At 35.9% G+C, this 19,006-nt stretch overlaps 1 protein-coding gene across 1 annotated transcript in view; it reads left to right on the top strand.

Annotated features, from left to right (window-relative positions):
• The window catches only part of ADAMTS20 (ADAM metallopeptidase with thrombospondin type 1 motif 20), a 195,643-nt gene that overhangs the window by 105,296 nt on the left and 71,341 nt on the right, over nucleotides 1–19,006 (top strand). The window contains exons 17-28 of the mRNA XM_004274437.3: nucleotides 2,244–2,410; nucleotides 2,566–2,695; nucleotides 7,690–7,816; nucleotides 9,354–9,564; nucleotides 9,697–9,861; nucleotides 10,360–10,524; nucleotides 11,505–11,624; nucleotides 12,629–12,736; nucleotides 13,785–13,949; nucleotides 14,045–14,335; nucleotides 15,178–15,339; nucleotides 16,646–16,822. Coding sequence (XP_004274485.2) covers nucleotides 2,244–2,410; nucleotides 2,566–2,695; nucleotides 7,690–7,816; nucleotides 9,354–9,564; nucleotides 9,697–9,861; nucleotides 10,360–10,524; nucleotides 11,505–11,624; nucleotides 12,629–12,736; nucleotides 13,785–13,949; nucleotides 14,045–14,335; nucleotides 15,178–15,339; nucleotides 16,646–16,822 — 1,988 coding nt within the window. The remainder of the gene's footprint in view (nucleotides 1–2,243; nucleotides 2,411–2,565; nucleotides 2,696–7,689; nucleotides 7,817–9,353; nucleotides 9,565–9,696; nucleotides 9,862–10,359; nucleotides 10,525–11,504; nucleotides 11,625–12,628; nucleotides 12,737–13,784; nucleotides 13,950–14,044; nucleotides 14,336–15,177; nucleotides 15,340–16,645; nucleotides 16,823–19,006) is intronic.

Genomic DNA, 19,006 nt, shown 5'->3' with positions numbered 1-19,006 from the left:
TAAATTTCAGTTGTTGTTTATTTTTGGAAATTAGCTTTTAGGCTTAAAGAATTTCACTTAGGCCCAGAGATGAAAAGAATGCTTTACAAACCTTTTCTTTGTGTCTGATAAATACCTTAATATTGACTAATTCGTAATTCACCAAACTGGTGATGCAAAGCTGATAATGAGAAAGTACCTGCTTCACATTAATGAAATGTGAAATATTGGCCCAAGTAATCAACTCTTCTAACTTGAAATCTGAATATATAATGAACAGCTTATCTCAAGAATTATATTTGGCATTATAGAGTCAATTGTAAAGAGAACGACTGCTGAATAGATGTAGGTTTTCCTTTTGGGATGATGAAAAAGTTTTAGAACTAAGTAGAGGTGGTGGTTATACAACATTGTGAATGTACTAAGTGCTATCAAATTCTTCAGTTTAAAATGGTTAATTCTATGTTATGTCAATTTCACCTCTATAAAAAATGCAAAAATTTCCCAAAGAAAATCAAATGTAAATGTTTTAACGTTTTACATTTAGTTGCAATTCTTTTTCTTTTGCATATACATAGATATATGCTACCATATTGTAGATAATTTAATATGTCTCTCTTAGGATCCAAATATAGATATTTGGGTTCTGCCCAAGTTTAAAAATTGGAAATGTTCACCAATAAAGTATCACTATACTTTGTAAAAGAACTACTAATGGAAATATCAAAATCTAAATTGGAGTGAGCAAAATAAACATGTGAAGACATTAGAAAGGACTTGTAAAATATTTATATTTATGAAATTTGCTTTGGTAACTAAAAATAATGAAATGTATACAATTTTTCTCAGTAAAGTTTTATTTCCCTTAGTTTTAATGTAACTGGTAGTCCCTTAAATAGGCCTATCCACTTCTGATAATGTCCAGATTTTCATTTTATAGGATAAATGTGGGACTTTATTTGTTCTTCATTGAATTCAGTGTAATGTATAAAGACAATCACCGTAGTCCATACAGACACAGGAACACCAAATGCCTTTGGCAGTAATCCCTTCATGGTTGCTTTGAGGTGTGTAGTATTTAGTAAGTTTAATCATAGGTAATTTGTATGCTTTGGGTGGGGTTCCCTGGAAGACCAAACAAATGTTTTCCAAAACAGTTATTCCACTGAGAAGTAAAGCAGCAAAAATATATTTTATTAATATGGAGTTTTTATTAGTGCAAAATTTAAAATATCATATATCCTCTTGAAAGTTAAAAAAAAAGCACAGTGCTTTTTTACAGTTTATACACTTTTACAAACACTTTCCAAATTTGATTCCGATTAAAAGCCTGTGAGGTAAGAATTTTTATTATTCCTGTTATGTAATTAGGAAGCAAGTAGATTATCCAAGATCACATAGTAATTAACTGGAACAACTTGAATTTAAACCAGTTGTTCTAATACCAAATTCTGTGGTCTTTTTACTACCACATCACTGTGGACACCATGTACTTTTTGCGTTTAAAAAGTAACAACAACAAAAAATAAATAAAAAATAAAAAGTAACAAATCGTGAATACATATTGTTACATACTCTATTATATACATATGTAAATATTAGTATATAGATAGACATACGGATACATATTTGATAGGCTGATATTAATACCTGTCATTGGGGAAAAAGAGAGAATAAGAAGGGGTAAGAACAGAGAGGGAGGTCAGAGGATTCTGAAAAGCAGCAGTCACTCACGTATGCGTGAGCAGTGATGAACGCCTTGCCATGAAGAAGATCCAGATGTTTACAGAGAGAGGAGTGGAGAGGCATGGCCTTTTAGAACGTTGACGCTAGAGTGTTGAAGCTTTGTACATTTTTTCCAAGATAAGCATTAACGGAATGCTGCAGCGGTCTGGCTGCCCTTTCTTTCCTCACCATGGATGACCAGGATTGATTTAGCTGATCTGTCTGCAGGCCCGTGCATGACTTCTTTCTGTTTTCCCACTTCTTGTGTGTCTCTCCCAGAGCTGCACACCTTGTGGAACATGACCTTCTTGGAAGGAAAAATTATGGGGTGAATTTATTTTCATGTCTTTGGCTGATGTGCTGAAGTTTCCCTGCATATGGCTTAGATACCACTTTACAGTAAAATAAAGTTTATTTCCTCCATATTAACTTATGTTTATATTCTCTAATTTCAAAAAAAGGATGTGGATTGTAAAAGTTAAAAATGCTTCTATACCATTGACTGGTTTTGCTATTTCATGAGTACTCTCCTTTTACAGCATTATCAGACACTCAAGGGAATTTTCTTTTGAATGGGAATTTTGTTGTAAGTATGTCCAAAAAAGAAATCAACGTACAAGGAGCTATTTTTGAATACAGTGGTTCAAACAACTCGATTGAAAGAATTAATAGTACTGATCGTCTGGAAGAAGAACTTCTTTTGCAGGTAAATTCTCAGTAGTTGTTAATAAGATAGTTTTAATCATGTTAGTAAAGTATGATGCTTAAGTGCTTTGCATTTATTATTAAACATAAAAATTATATCTTTTAAGAGTATATCTTTTATGAATTAATGGCATGCTCCTTTGTATTTTTATTGAGGTTTTATGTGTGGGTAATCTCTACAACCCTGATGTACGTTATTCCTTCAATATCCCCATGGAAGAGAAGAGTGATCTGTTCACGTGGGACCCATATGGACCATGGCAAGACTGTACAAAAATGTGTCAAGGTACACTGGTATTAAATGAAAGAGACAAAAGTTCAGCTCTGCATGCTGGTATAATCTGGGGTGCTCTTGAGTCTGACTGCCTGTGGAATCCACGCATGTACACCACACAGACATACAGAGGTTTTCTGTCTTTTTTCTCTTCCTGCTTTTCTCCCCACTTATTCTTTGATTCTTATACTTAACAGCCTCCCTTATCTCTACCCTTTTCAACGTTCTCCATCACTGCTTCTTCCCTATCACGTCCCCGTTCTCTTTCTCGCCGTCACAGAAGGGTTCTCTAACTGGGACTCTGTTTCCCGGTGAAATACCCACCCTCTTGTCCTTTCCCCTCAACACGCTTTCCCAGCCACCCATCTCCCTCTTTTAGTGTTGGGGTGTCAACATTCTCTCATTCTTTTATTTCCCTTCTCTGACCACAAGGAAATGTGCTTGTACTGATGGATGGGTAACTGAAAGGAATATAGAGGGAGATGGAAAAACAGCGAAATTTGTAGTAGAGAAAGCAAATGAAGAGACTGGTGTCTTTGGGCAATCTGTAATTACGAATACCTAGTTGTGTGATGCTACATTTGTGCAAATCAGTAAATGTTTATTGAGAGGCTACTTTGTTTTGGATTATTAGGACCCTGATTTGCATTAAAGCTTTAAAGTCATATGGATGAAACAGAGGCATGCGTAGGTCATCTTAGTTTTAAATGGTAAATGCAATGCTACAGGTATGCACAGAGAAGACCCCAGGAAAGATGGAGGGGGCAGTTTGAGGAGGTGAAACGGGAAGATATAGGGAAGTTTGTATAGAATGGAAAGGTAGTTCCGATGGGGACTAGAGACAAGTTTTGGCAATTAGGGGAGCAGTGAGTCAGAAGAGAGTCAGATCAGAACAGTATGGAAAAGAGCTGAGAGAAGGTAGGTGGCCAGAGGTGATCACAGATGATGGAAACATGCGGGACATTTTAACAAACTGACCTCAAGGTGCCAAAGAAATTGTGGTATCCCGTTCAGAAAAAGGCACAGACTTCGTCCTGTGGTGTCGGGACAGGGGTGCCTGGATGATAGCGTGGAAACAGGCATTCCTGTTTGAGCAGTGTCTCCGGGGAGGGAGACTGAAGTAAATGATGCCAGGCTGACTGGGACAACGCTGTAAGTAGGAACAAAGCTTTAGGAACACAGGAGATGGAGGAATTCATTTTGACGAAAGACCCTGGTTATGCTTTATAGAAGAGAATTTCGGTTTGGGGAGCTGAGACAAGCATTCCAGCATAACTGGGTAAGCTGGTCTCTGTCAGTGGATTTGGGGAGCTAGAAGAAATCTAAGTAACAGTTGAGTGAAAGAACATTCTAAAATGTGGGGAACACACCAAATAAAAAATAACAAGATCCAAATGAAAGGTGGGGTGAGGCATTTTGAGATAGTTTGGAAGTCTGAACCAGGAGAGCTCTCTTGTGTGCAGGAGGAAAGGAGCTATTAAATCAATTGCCACAATGTATACTATGATTATAGTTCCTTTGATGTGTGTGTGTAACTTTTGGGTTTCTTTAAAGTGAAGTTTCTTCAGTTTTGTTTACTTGTTTCCTGTGTACTGAAAATGGTCAGTCCCCCAACTTTTTGTAAGTGCTATAAATTTTGTCTTGATATCTTGAAGCCCATTATTCAATGTATCAGTTTCAATTTTCCTTTATTTTTCCTCATCTGTTGCTCCTGTGGCCCTCTTCTCTCCTGCTCTAACTTGGCCATGTTGCTTTTCAGGCCTGTTACACGGCTGTCATCATGCACTTTCCCTTTTTTATGTATTTGATTCCCTGTGTTCTAAATCCTATGAATTCCTCTTTTTATTTCCTCCATTGCGGGGAACATATCTGTCAGTACTTTCCTGAGAAAGAGAGGCAGGTTTTTGGAATTTTTTTTCTCTCTGAAAATAGCATTATTCTATTCGCGCGTTGGATTGATGGCTTGGCTCATATAAAATTCTAAACTAGACTATTTTCCTTTAGAATGTTGAAAATCTTGTTTTCTGGCTCATTTTCTGATTTCCCGTGCTTGGATATGACACTTCCTGATGTGGAAGTTTTGTTTCTCCCCACCTTAATTCTGGTGGTGTGGAATAGCAAGACAATGTGCGTCGTTTTGGCTTTTTTATTTGTCTCTGTTCCTAGGTAATTAGGATGCATTCCAATCGGAAAACATAGATTCTTACTTGAGAAGTTTTGTGCATGATTTCTTTGATAATTTCTTCACGTTAAATTTTCTCTTCTGTCTTTGTAAAATTTGTATTGTCTGGATATCCAGCCTCCTGGACTGATCTCTTATCTCCTAATTTCCTCTCCAAATGTACCTTGGTTTCTTAATGTTTCTTCTCAACAGCTTGCTTTTGTTTCATGGATGCAATACCCATGTCCTTGAGAGTATTAATCTTAGTCTTGCAAGTTTCTTCTGCCCCCTGACATATCTATTTCATCTTAGTTCTGTTTTGCTTCTGCTTCTTTTGGCCCCTTTTGTGTGAGTGACTTTCCTAAAGTGTCTGCTGATCCTTTGCTGTTTGTTCATATTTAAGACTAAAGTACTAACTGAAAGTCCTGTGTGGGTTAGATAGTTAGATAGTCCTGTGTGGGATACTCTATAACCCTCATTATAGAGTAATTGGATCTCTAAGTAGCCCTTTCTTGTGTCACTGGGGGAGAAGCCCCAAATGTCGTTGTCATTTGACCTTTTTTCTTGGGCTGAAGAGTTTTCCAAGAGAGGAGTTCTCCCATCTTCTGATGGTCAGTTAGGGGATAGGAGAAACCATAAAAACTGGCTTGAAGCCAGAGGGAAATGGAGGGAGAGCCCAGTGGGCCTGGATCTCATCATTCAGTATGGGACTTTTACTGAATACCCCTATTTTTAGTACAACTTCCCTTTTTAGTACAACTCCCTAACTTCCCTCAGCTGCTGTGTCTGTGCCCTCAAGTTCACCTTCTCTAGAGCTTTGCTGTCCAATATGGTAGCCACTAGCCACATGTGGCTAGCCCATTGAAATGTGGTGTAAGTGTGAAATGCACAATGAATTCTATAGACTTAGTATGAAAAAAGAATGTAAAATACATCATCAATAATGTTTACATTGCTATCAGGTGGAAATGATCCTATTTGGATATTATCTTGGATACTTCTATCTTTTTACTTCTTAATGTCACTACAAGACAATGTAAACTTACATGTGGTTCACGTCATGTTTTTATTGGGCAGTGCTGCTCTCGACGAGAAGGTAGGAGTCTGACCAATCTTCATAAATAGTGTTCAGTCACTTCTCCATTTTTTCAGGCCTACCCCTCACACATTCACCTCTTTAGAGGAAACTGGTGTTTTTGACTCCTGGACTTTGCTTGGATTCTGTGGCATGAATGGTTTGTTTCTTACTTTCTTCCTCCACGGCCTTAGATTTCAGCTTCCTTGGCTCTATTACAATAGTTATTTCCATCTTCTTTTCATATTCAGAATTTCCTTTTCTTGCCTACTGTGTTTCCTTCTTTATACTTTTTGCTTTTTGTTCCTTGAGGTTTTTGCCTTTTCAAAATTCTTTATAGTTACCTCAGATGGTATTTAGGAAGGAGCAGAGATAAACATGCATGTTCATGTTTAACTAACTGAAAGTATACAGTTGAACTTGGATAAAACAGAAATTTGATCATGGCACTGATGGCTTAAACTTATTCCTGTCTCCTCATTGCAGAAAGTGCAAAGTTCAGTCTACTCTGGCCCCTGTGGCTTCTCTTAGTTTGCTTTTGCTGTGGTTATGCCCCATACAAACAACCGCCAAATCTCAATGACTTAGAACAATAAAGGTTTATTTCTCGCTCATACTATGTGTTGGCTGCTAATTGGCTCTGACTCTTCTCCAGCTTGGTATCTGCATCCGTGTCATTTTTCAAAAAAATTAATAGACTTTATTGTTTTAAAGAAGTTTTAGGTTTAGGGCTTCCCTGGTGGCGCAGTGGTTGAGAGTCCGCCTGCTGATGCAGGGGACATGGGTTCGTGCCCCGGTCCAGGAAGATCCCACATGCCGCAGAGCGGCTGGGCCCGTGAGCCATGGCCACTGAGCCTGCGCGTCCGGAGCCTGTGCTCCGCAACGGGAGAGGCCACAACAGTGAAGTGAGAGGCCCACGTACCGCAAAAAAAAAAAAAAAAAAAAAGAAGTTTTAGGTTTATAGAAAAGTTAACAGAAAGTACAGAAAATTTTCATATTCCCCCTTCTTCCATACCCTCCCTCCCCAGTTCCCCTATTATTATCATCTTGCGTTTGTGTTGCACATTTATTACAATTGATCCATTATTATTAACTAAAGTCCGTCTGTGCTGCCTTTTTCATTCATGATTCCAGGCTGAAAAATCAGCCCCATCTGGGAAAGGCTGTTTTAGAGACGGAGGGAAAAGGGAAAGAGTTGGCAGAAGCATACCGTGGCTTTTAGAGCTTCTGCTTGGAACTGGAATAGGTCACATCCCCTTACAGGTGGTTGTCATAAGCCTGATGTCAATGGGCAGCGAAGTCTGCTCCTCCTATAGGAAGTTATAGTAACACTGTAGCAAGTGGAGACTGTAATTTTGTTACAGGGAAAAGGGAAGCAAATAATGGGGAACAGGGGTGTAGTGTATCATGTATTGTGTATCCTGTATCATGTATCATCAGCACTGACCCTGGCCATTCAGTTCTCTATTAGCAACACTTCAATACAGCTATAATAAATTTCTTTCTACTCCACACCTGTCCCACCTTCCCTTATGTCTCTCTACTAAGCAAACTCCTCAGTGTTTCAGGATTCAGCTTGCTTATTGCAGAAAGTCATTCCTGACTAGATCAATATGCTAGCCTATTTGTATGCTATGTTGGAATTTTTTTTTTTTTTTTTTTGCTTTCTTAGCTTAATCCTTCAGGCTATTAGCAGAAGTAAATGATTATGCAACATCTCCTTATGTGAATTTTCCTTTAATTTTAAATTTTCATTTGGCTTTGGCCAAGGTCTTCATAGAAGAAAAATTATCTGTGTACGTAAGAGTGATCATATGGTAGTGTCTGATCAAAGATGTGACCACTTACCACTTCCATTGTTGGTGACTGAAAGGTGCAATACAGACTGTGAACTAAGGTAAGTAAAAGAGAAATAATGTATAATGTAACCAGGTTAAAATCAGTAAGTGAGGTAAGATGTAAACATCTAGTGTAGTGCCTCTCACAGGGTGGACGTGTAATTAATGTCTATCCTTTGCCCCTTCGGTTAAAAAACTTTAGATTCACTAACTTATTGTGAAACTCGGCAGTTGGTTTGAGTTTTTTATTCATAGTATTTGCTGAATCCCAGTATAGAGACCTCAATATTTTGTGTAAGAAATCGAATCAAATTTGTCTGTAAAATAAATACAGGAAAACTCTAATCTGAAAACCTATGGTTTAAAGATCTGAAACAATACATTTTGTAGCACTATCCTATAATTCTCATTGAACTCATGAACGAATAAACTTTTAAAGTTTGAGGATTAATCAATAAATTGATTTCTATATCTTATCAGTATTTTGTCCGTTAAACATTAGGATCATGATCCTAGATCATGGCAGAAAGTTTGTTCTTCTAAAATTTTTGTTATTTGATTATCTGTGATGGGTCTTAGAGTGAAGGTAAGAGCAATAACCGCCATGTAGCAGGTGACAGTCAACTTTCAGGGATGGCCAGAACCTCTTTGGCTCAGCAAGGATGAGAATTTTTATATATTTATAGTGGTATTTGAAGGCCTATAGTGAAAGGCTAATGACAGAACAGCCTGTACAAGGTGCATCCTCTACATTGCAGTAGAGTGAAGCACAGTGAAACCCTTGAGGTGCAGGTGGGATGGAAAGGAACTCCATGAATTCTCTTATCTGCTGTGCTAGTGCACTCATATTGTCTGAGAGATTGCTAGACTGTAATTGAGATAATGTGGCTCAAACTGGCAGATTTTACTTGTGGAAAAAAGTGTTTTCCCTGGAAACATGTCTAAAAATAGATTACTTGAGTTAATGAGAAAATGTGATATGCCTTACAAAAACCAAGTTTACCAACTTGTAAAGGCTTTATCTTTATTGATGTAGTCATATTCCCAGATATTCCCTGATCCTCCGTCAAATAAAGGTTGCATAGGGAGGCACTCCCTGATGATGAGTCAAATATATTCAGTTCTAGTCTTAAATCTTCTACTACGTAACTGAGCAATCTTGATCTCAACTAGTTGTTTTCAAAGGTCTAGCGGGAGGCGTGGGGTTCCTAGGACCTCCAAAGCTGCCTCCAAGTGCCTGTATAGCTGGTTCCCTACCTCCGTCTTTAACCAGACACTCCATGTTTATGTATTTGGAGTGCAAGTTAGATTTTATTTGGAAAAAAGTAAGATTTCTGACAAGTCAGGTGTTCATACCATTTGAATGTACAGCACCTCTGGTCTTCATTTTCTCATCTATAGAATGGAAGTTTGGGCTCTGATGTCTAAGAAGTTTTCATCCCTAAATCAATGATACATCAGATATTTTTAGGTAGCTTGTCCATTAATTGCAACAAAATTTTAAAGATGAGTGATATGCGTGAGTTTCTCTGAATCCTTTTTTAAAATTGTGTTCGTTGGCACACCTCCTAAGTGTAATAGCATCATTTTTTGAAGGTGGTACATCATTGGCAAAAGTGAATGTTCATCCCTTTGTGGTCAAGGATATAAGTCATTGGACGTCCACTGTATGAAGTATTCCATTCATAAAGGACATACTGTTCCAGTAGATGACCACTACTGTGGTGACCAGCTTAAACCTCCGACCCGGGAACCCTGCCATGGTGACTGTGTCTTAACAAGGTGGCATTATTCAGAATGGTCCCAGGTACAAAGAAAAAGATTGCTTAAGAAAAGTTGCTCCTTTTTTTTTACCTCTAATTAAATATTTGTCACTCTAGAGTTTTGTTAAAATTTTAATTTTGTGTCCATTTGTCACCACTTTTCTTTTTTTAATCAGTGTTCCAGGAGTTGTGGAGGAGGGGAGAGGTCTCGAGAATCTTACTGTATAAATAACTTTGGCCACCGTCTTGCTGACAGAGAATGCCAGGAACTTCCCCGAGTGACAACTGAGAATTGCAATGAATTTTCCTGTCCCAGTTGGGCCACTAGTGAGTGGAGTGAGGTAACATTAAACCCATGAGGCTTAGAGCTGTTATAACATTGTGTAGGAGAGCTTTACAATCGAAGGCTATATAATTCAAAAAAAATTTCCATTTATTTTATCATGCGGTAAATAACTTCATCAAGGTAGTAAAACATTTAAAAATGGTTCGTTCTTTAACTGTTTACAATATCTGGCCAACAATGACATACTGGTGTTTAATCTGTAACCACTTTCATAGTGTCCACAGTAGGCTGAGATATACACTTGTTCTAAGGTTAGTTTTGTACCTTTGTTTCTGGAACAAATGGATGTTGCCCTGGGATTTGGGCAGCAGAAATTTGGGATGGCTGATTTTACCCCGTGTTTATCTCTGATTTTTCTGAGGAGTGAAGGGAAAATGTCCTTAGGAATGGTCTTTCAGCTGTATTTGAATATGCAAATTGATCATTCATTATATATTTTGTAGGTATATGTGCTGACTAATACTGAAAATAACGGTCAGTTGTATTCTTACAGTGTCTTGTTACATGTGGAAAAGGAACAAGGCAGCGGCAGGTGTGGTGTCAACTGAATGAAGATCACTTGAGTGATGGCTTCTGTGATCCAAGCACCAAACCTGAGTCTTTGAGACCATGTGAGCTTCATGCATGTGCTTCCTGGCAAATAGGACCATGGGGTTCTGTGAGTATATGATAAGGGTTTTCTACTCTAATCCATCATTACAGAATAACACAGGAGTTGTGGTGTATTCACTCTTTAGTGGCTGCATCTAAATTTGGGTGTTTTTTTGGAAAAAGATTCCTGAAATGTAAATCCCTACCTGCACAATTTTGTCAGTACTGCTGATGTTGCTGTGGTAAATATTCTAGCTTTGCTTTTTAATTCAGTTTTGTTAAGCAAAATGCTACAAATTTTATGTTTTCACGAGGAACCATATTCAGTATCCTGTAATAAACCATAATGGAAAATAATATGAAAAAGAATATATATATAAATAACTGAATCACTTTGCTATACACCAGAAACTAACATAATGTTGTAAATCAACTATACTTCAATAAAAATTTTTTTATGCTTTCATCAGCTTTATTTAAACTATAGACATTTTCATGTTCGGTGTCTAAATTATTATCTTTACTGTATTTAGAGTAGGCATTGTTGGGAAGTTTTGCCAAACAGGCGGCTAGGAATCTGCTGGATGAGGGTGGGCAGCTTATTATCCTACACAGGTTGCCACAGTTGCTGAGAAACCTTCTCTCATCTGCCCTTTAACTCTGTCCTGTGCTCTTCCTTTATCTCTTTGAAATTTACTTAGCGTATTGAATGACATGCATGCACCAGGTCGATTTTGAAAAGTATTTAGTTTCTCTAAACTGTATTGACTCTGCTTCCAAAATATCAGGCTTCTATTGATATTTTTACATGATAACTTTAAAGATATAATAATTGTCCATTTTAATTTCACTATTTTATTAGTATCTCCATAAATTTGAATAAAGGTGTGTGTTGATTCAATTTGCTCATTTTAAGTCTAGAATCTGGTATAAAAGACTAATAAAAATATCTACTGAAAGTATATTCTTAACTGTCTATTTACAAAGAAAATTAAGTTTATGTAATATTTGAACAATGGTGTTTGGTATCTGCTTATATTCTTTCAGTGCACAGCCACCTGTGGACAGGGGTACCAGATGCGTGCTGTGAAATGTGTCAATGAGCTACTTAGTGCAGTGCTAGATGATAGAGTGTGCCATGGAGCTAGTCGCCCAAGTGACAGGCAGGTAAAGGACACCTCTTCATGGATTATAAACAAAAATGTTTGATACAGGAGGATTATTGATATGTTAAAACTATTTCCATACGTATTTTTTCCACTTAAACTTCTATGCCTTAAAAATGTATGTGGAAAAAAAAAATGTATGTGGGTGACTTCCCTGGTGGTCCAGTGGCAAAGGCTCCGTGCTCCCAATGCAGGGGGCCTGGGTTCGATCCCTGGTTAGGGAAGTAGATCCCGCATGCTGCAACTAAGACCTGGCGCAGCCAAATAAATAAATAAATAAGTATATTTTACAAAAGGTATGTGGGCATCAGAAAGTATATTGTTCTTGGTTTTGCCAGCTTTATTGATGCATTTTTTGTACTATTTATCTGCCATTGGATCACTCATTTAACTTATATTTCCATCCTTTGAACTGCAGAAGGCTGAACCTCTAAAGCGTGTCGTACTGCCTAAGGGAGCATCCTGTGTTCATTCAGGAGGTTTCAGCTTAGTGGTATTTTTGAAGGACTATTACTCTTTTCTTTTCAACCATCAGGCAGAATGATCCAAACTTTAGCCTTCAGAGTCATACTATCCACTTCTAGCCCTTGATAGTATTTTGTACATTTTTTTTTTTTTTTTTTTTTTTTTTGCGGTACGGGGGCCTCTCACTGCTGTGGCTTTCCCTGTTGTGGAGCACAGGCTCCGGATGCGCAGGCTCAGCGGCCATGGCTCACGGGCCCAGCCGCTCCGCGGCATGTGGGATCTTCCCGGACCGGGGCGACCGGGGCACGAACCCGCATCCCCTGCATCAGCAGGCGGACTCTCAACCACTGCGCCACCAGGGAAGCCCATATTTTGTACTTTTGAAAAAATATAAACCTTTACATCGCTTCTTTGTAGTTTAGAGTGCAAATGTTCTTTACTTATATATGTGGAGGATGAAATGAAGTATAGGATTTAGTATAAAGCAGAATGTTAATTAATTCATTGATGTTTTGTGAGACCCATTTTTCTTTTGAACAGGACTGTATTGTTACACCTTGCCCAATTATCCCTAAAATTGGGGCCACTTCATTACCAGCCCTCCCCATGGGGAAGATAGCACAATGGCGATATGGTTCTTGGACCCCAGTAAGTGAATTCCTTTAAGAGGTACAGTGTTTCTACTATGGAGCCTTTCAGACATCCACAAAATAGTTGCTACAGATTTGCCAAATTAATGTATGCATTCATTCTCAGGTATTTTGATGAATATAAGGTTTAGAATTAGATAATTTAATGACTAAATCCTGTTCTGCCTTTCAAGAGCTCTGTGTCTCTGGGAAGAAATTTAAGTTTTCTAGCTCTATTTTCTGATCTACCAAATGGGGATGATAATATTTATTGATTATTTTTTTAACTTTTATTTTATTTTTTTTTTACAGCAGGTTCTTATTAGTTATCTATTTTATACATATTAGCATATACATTTCAATCCCAATCTCCCAATTCATCCCACCACCACCCCCCCCACTTTACCCCCTTGGTGTCCATACGTTTGTTCTCTACATCTGTGTTTCTATTTCTGCCTTGCAAACCAGTTCAGGGGATGATAATATTTATGTCCCAGGTTGTTATGAGAAGCAGATGTGATGCTTTTTATCAGCCTTTATTTAAACTACCACATATTCATGTTGTTTTTCTAAACTGAAGGCTTTAATCTATTCGGAGTATATACTCGCTTTAGTATATATGAAAATATATACTAAATATATGAAAGATATATGAAAATATATGAAAGATATATTTTTAAGTTTCACATATTCTCTGAATATTTTAATTATGAGAGCCTATCTACTCTATTACCTAGGTCTTCAAAAGTTATCTTAAATGATATCTTAAGATTCTCTTACATAAAATATTTTCTGTTCTTTTTTAAATTTTGGCAATCAACTAATCAGTATTCCTAGAAGCTGAGTATTTTGTTTCATTACCACAAATATCTGATTTGTGAAATTGATTTTCTAAACTCATTGGGATATTCACTGCCCTGTCTTTGACTCAGAAATGATACCAGGTGATAGTATTTATAATTTAACTTTTTTCAATAAACTTGAGGTTTAGAAATTTGAACAACAGCCAAGTGTAAGGGACGTGGAAATGTCCTGTATAACTCCTTGGTATTATTCAATTTTTTTAGTGCTCTGTGTCTTGTGGAAGAGGGAATCAAGCCCGCTATGTAAGCTGTCGTGATGCTTACGATGGAATAGCAGATGAATCATACTGTGCCCACTTACCCCGACCAGCTGAAATAGCTGTCTGTTTTAGCCCTTGTGGAGAGTGGCAAACAGGGAATTGGTCACCTGTAAGTATTTGTGTGTGAGAAAAATGAAATGAAAAATTTAAATATAATACTTGCTGTTTAAGATAATGTAGTTTATTGGCTGAATTTGTGATCAGTGTTCAGCTTCCTGTGGCCATGGAAAAACAACTCGACAAGTTTTATGCATCAACTATCATCAGCCAATTAATGAGAATTACTGTGACCCTGAAGTCCGCCCTGTGATAGAACAAGAATGTAACCTGGCAGCCTGCCCTCCCACATACAGCCACTTTCCGAGTTCCTCTGAGCAGCCAAGCCATTTACCAGGCAGGAATTTTCCATTAACTCACAAACCAGAAGATAATCAAAATCAGGGGGTCCATCCATCAATCAAAGGAAACCAGTGGAGAACAGGACCATGGGGATCAGTAAGCCCTCTTTATTGAGTTATACTAATTCTGTAATTTTGTTATGTTATATGGCCTTTTAACAGATATGTGTGTAATGACATCGAATGCTTTTAATGCTAAATTTTTCTGAAGATCAGTAGTTTAAATCTTAAAAGGATTAAGCAATTTTTGATGCAGATTACAATTCCCCAGAGTTCTTATTGAATTATACAGTAATGTGATATTATGATTACAGAGGAATGCACTTGAAAACAATCTCAGAGTTTATTATAGTAAAAATAAAAGAAAATCTTTTAAGTGTTAAGACTACCAGTGTTTATGAAGAAAAAAGCCCCCAAAACCCAGAAATTACTCTGATAGCAGTGCAGTAAGCTGGAATAAAATCATGATTACTAGAAAAGGTACAACTGTGGTTCATATTTTATATGAGAGTAAAGATACCAAATAAAGAAAAACAATGTGAAAGTTTAGTAACTTAACATTATCTTTTGGTTTTTTTCCTTCCTAGTGAGACCTGAAAACTTTAATTCCTTTTTACTTAACACTTAGGACAAGGGTGAATTTCCTTTTGCAAGCTTAAAAACTTCACCTTTCCATCAACAAATTCTAATGAAACCCCTAGTTAAAACCCAAGTGTTGGTTATGTTGGGTTAAATAAAACACATTATGTATTTAAAAAAAAAAAACCCAAGTGTTTTTTGACAGATATTCTTGATTCAAATTATTATTCCAATGAGGGGGGTTTTAATGTGGAAAGCTTGAATTTGAGTCAAAGTACTGATTTTTTGTGGGGTTTTTTGGATGTAATTTTGTGCCATGGAATCTGCAGTTTGTGTGTTCCTGTGTTCCATCCTTTTCAGTGCTCTAGCAGTTGTGCTGGAGGTATTCAGCGTAGAGCTGTGGTTTGCCAGGATGAAAATGGACAAAGTGCCAGTTACTGCAATGCAGCCTCCAAACCCCCAGAATCAAAGCACTGTGATTCGGGGCCTTGTCCACGGTGGAGCTACGGAAGCTGGGGAGAAGTAAGTCATACTATCTCCTAAACTTGTGGAGATTATGACATCTCCCAAGACTGAAAGTTAAGCACTTCATATTGTTACTGTTGGATAATCTTACTTCACTGTCCTACAGAGAAAAGATTTTTTTTTTAATTGAGTCAGTAAAAATATGTTCTTTTAATAGACATTGTGTCATGGTATAAATCACTCATTCATGATAGGAAATATATACTCCAGATTTTTAACAGAATCCTTTGTGCTAGCCAATAGGTCTGTGACCTACTAAAACCTCTCTAAAAGTAGTATATTATTGTTTTAATTTCTTAGAAAATTAGATGGATATAGACAATTAGAGTGATATATAGGCATGTTTATATCCTTCTATCCATATCAAATGAAGCCTGAACCATTCATTTGGTGAATCTTTTAAATGGAGAGCTGTCAATTATTGAGTGCTTTCTTCATGTCCTGGCATTCTTTTAGGCACTGGGATTATGAAGATAGTTTTAAAAATGGTTATAATGAATACTAATTCCACCTATATTATGCATGAGAAAGAAGAAAGACTTACATTGGCTTTGGATGAATAAAACAAACTGCCTAATTTAATTAGTCAGATATTTTTGCTGAATGATTTTAGTACATATTTTCTTTCCATAAGGAGTTTGGAAATCATTGTTTAAAGATACACTCTGACCAGGTGCTAATAAATAGCAAGTACCTCTTTAAAATGTACTTTTACTATTTTCCAAAATGAAAGTAACTTTTTAATTTCTGAGTTAAATCTCATAGTGAAAATTCAAATAAAATGAAAAATTGTGAAAAGATAAGAACTTTTAACATTTGATACATTTCCTGCCAGATTTTGTTCTGTGTGGGTTCCAGAAATAGGTTCATACTATACATGCCACTTTGCCATCTGCTGTTTTCATGTAATATATATATACTGAACATCTTTCTATGTTCATAAATTTTGATCTCCCTTATTAGCTTTCATGGCTACACAGTCATCTTTTGATAGGATACCATACATTATGTAGTTAATACCTATTACAGTACCAATTCTCAAAATTTTGTCTTTTTTAAAAAAATTATAGAACTAAAACTTTGATTTATTTTTTACCCAGGAAGAAATGTTGAGAATTATAAGGATTCTTATATTTCTTATATAAGAATATAAATATATTCTTATATATTTCTTATAATTATAAGATTATAAGAAAGGATAAATTTAAATTCTAGCAATACTGATTATGTACTCAACATTGAATAAAGCAATATAATATTCTTTTTGAAGCCACATAGTTTTGATTTTTCTTCTTATTTTTAGTGTACACAAACATGTGGAGGAGGAATAAAATCACGATTCGTAATATGTCTGTTTCCCAATGGCCAAATGTCACGAGAGCAAAACTGTGAAATCTTAAACAAGCCACCTAGTGTGGTACAATGTCATGTGCATGCTTGCCCTGATGATGTATCATGGCATCGGGGACCATGGAAATCGGTACGATAGTATTCTTATTTTTATCCTTCTGTTTTGTTTTGTTTTTCTATGTTCCTTTTACTTTAATTTCCTTTCTTCATAAATTGTGATGCACACATTTTATCTTCTGATTTTTTTTAAAGTAGACCATTGGCCCTCTTGGCTTGATAGTTTGAAAGAAGAATCATTCAATTTCAAGTACTGTAATATATATATATATATATATATATATAAAATAGTTTTATATGTATTTATTTTTTTATAAGTGAATTTTGAACCGTAGCACTATTCTAATGGCAGTATCTTTCTCCAGTACACCTTTGGCTTGCCCACAAATTAACTGGAAATATTTTACTATTTACATTTGTACATAATGTTAACATTGTGCTTATAACAATGGCGAGTTAAGGCTGTGTCTTGTTTGAGTATATAACTGTTTGTGGCTTTTGTCTGTCAGTGTCCAATAACTGATCTAAAAGCAAGTAACATTCTTGTTTTTATCATTGTTAAACTTAGTATTTTGTTTGGAAATGTGAAAATATTGTATTAAAAAATATAGAGAAATTTACTTACACAAAGTAAATTAATTGTTTACAGTTTGTCACATACATCATGGAAAAGTATGATTTATATAGTAGTTTATAAGAATATTCATTTCTTCCACTGTGTGGAGTTACTGTGTTTTGAACCGTTTTAATTTTTTATTTTTTTTGGAGCCATAGACAAAATTCATAAATATTTATGAATGATTAATTTCCTTTAGTATTTTTCAAATACCAGGCTTTGAAGAATAATTAATATATAAATATATTGAAATTAGCATTTTGGTCACTTTTGATATTTTAAATCATGAACAACTAAGTATACTTCTCTCAGGTGAAAAACTGATTGGAGTCTATAATCTATTTATAATTAAATTTATAAAGTTAAACAGTTCTTTATTTGGAAAATAATTATAACTCTGGTTTTATATCCAACCCTGATGTGTACACTTGTTTTACTTCACCCAAGTCAAAGCTTTATGATGAAATGTAAACCTGTTTCAATTCATGCTATTTGAAGAACAGGTCAAGTTCCAGTTCAGGCTGAAATTCATCTTTAGAGTCAGTGTGACTGATACAAAACAACAGAACATTTTAACTTTATAGGAGGATCTTAAAGTTAAATGGCTGCATTAGAAGTAGAGAGCCATTACTTTTCAGGAACTAACAAAAAACGTATTTTGCTATGGAAAGCAAAAATTATTAAGCAATACTTAATAATATGTTCACTGACCATCTGCTATATCCTAGGTGCTGTGCTACAGGAATAATAAAGACATATTTCTTACCCCTATGGAGTTTACAGTTTAGTTGGAGAGATGTGAAGTACTGTAGGAACTCACTATAAAGATATTTTTTGTTAGTCATTTTAGATTGGAAATTCACTTTCTCCTTACTATATCTCTGTTACATTTTCTTTCATTTTATTGGTTTAATTTGCAAGCCTAGTTCTTAATAAGACTTAATCCATAGATTGCCTTCTTGGAATTTTGCCTCAATTAGGAAAGCAGACACGAAGGTTTTATTTTCCCCACTCGTTCATGAATTCATTAATTCACGAAGCATTAGACATTTACTTATGTCTCCTGCTTTGTGCCAGATATTGAAGTTCCTAAAATTGTGCTTTTGAATCAGATTTTCTATTTCAGGGGTCAGCAAACTATGAAATCTGACCCATTGCCTATTTTTGTAAATAAGTTTTATTGGAACACAGTCATGCACAACTTTTTATGTATTATCTATGGCTGCTTTTGCACTACAAAACAGAGTTCATTAGTTGCAATAGAGACTGGCCCTCAAAGCCTGAAATATTTACTGTTTGGTCCTTTCTGGGGAAAGCTTGTTGACTCCTGTTCTATTTAATAACATTATAAAACTTTTTAAATTTAATGTAAAATGTACTTAAAGTTATAGCATATTAGAATTGCAAATATTCATTTGGGGTCAGTTTTAGATGTTTTTGATCCTTTAACATTTTAAAATATCTTAATGTTTATCAATCTTCTCTACATATTCACTGTAACATTCACATAATTTTTCCCCAGCTTTATTGAGATATATATGGTCTTATTGTATAAGTTTAAGGTGTACAACATCACACAATGTTTCTTGTATTGGAATAATATCTAATACTACATTCCAATATATTTGTGTCATGTTATTT

The sequence above is a fragment of the Orcinus orca genome, chromosome 11 (genome assembly GCF_937001465.1).
Source record: "Orcinus orca chromosome 11, mOrcOrc1.1, whole genome shotgun sequence".
In the NCBI taxonomy this organism is placed as follows: Eukaryota; Metazoa; Chordata; class Mammalia; order Artiodactyla; family Delphinidae; genus Orcinus; species Orcinus orca.
Note: the sequence above shows the minus strand (reverse complement) of the source record. Positions and strands in the feature narration are given on the sequence as shown.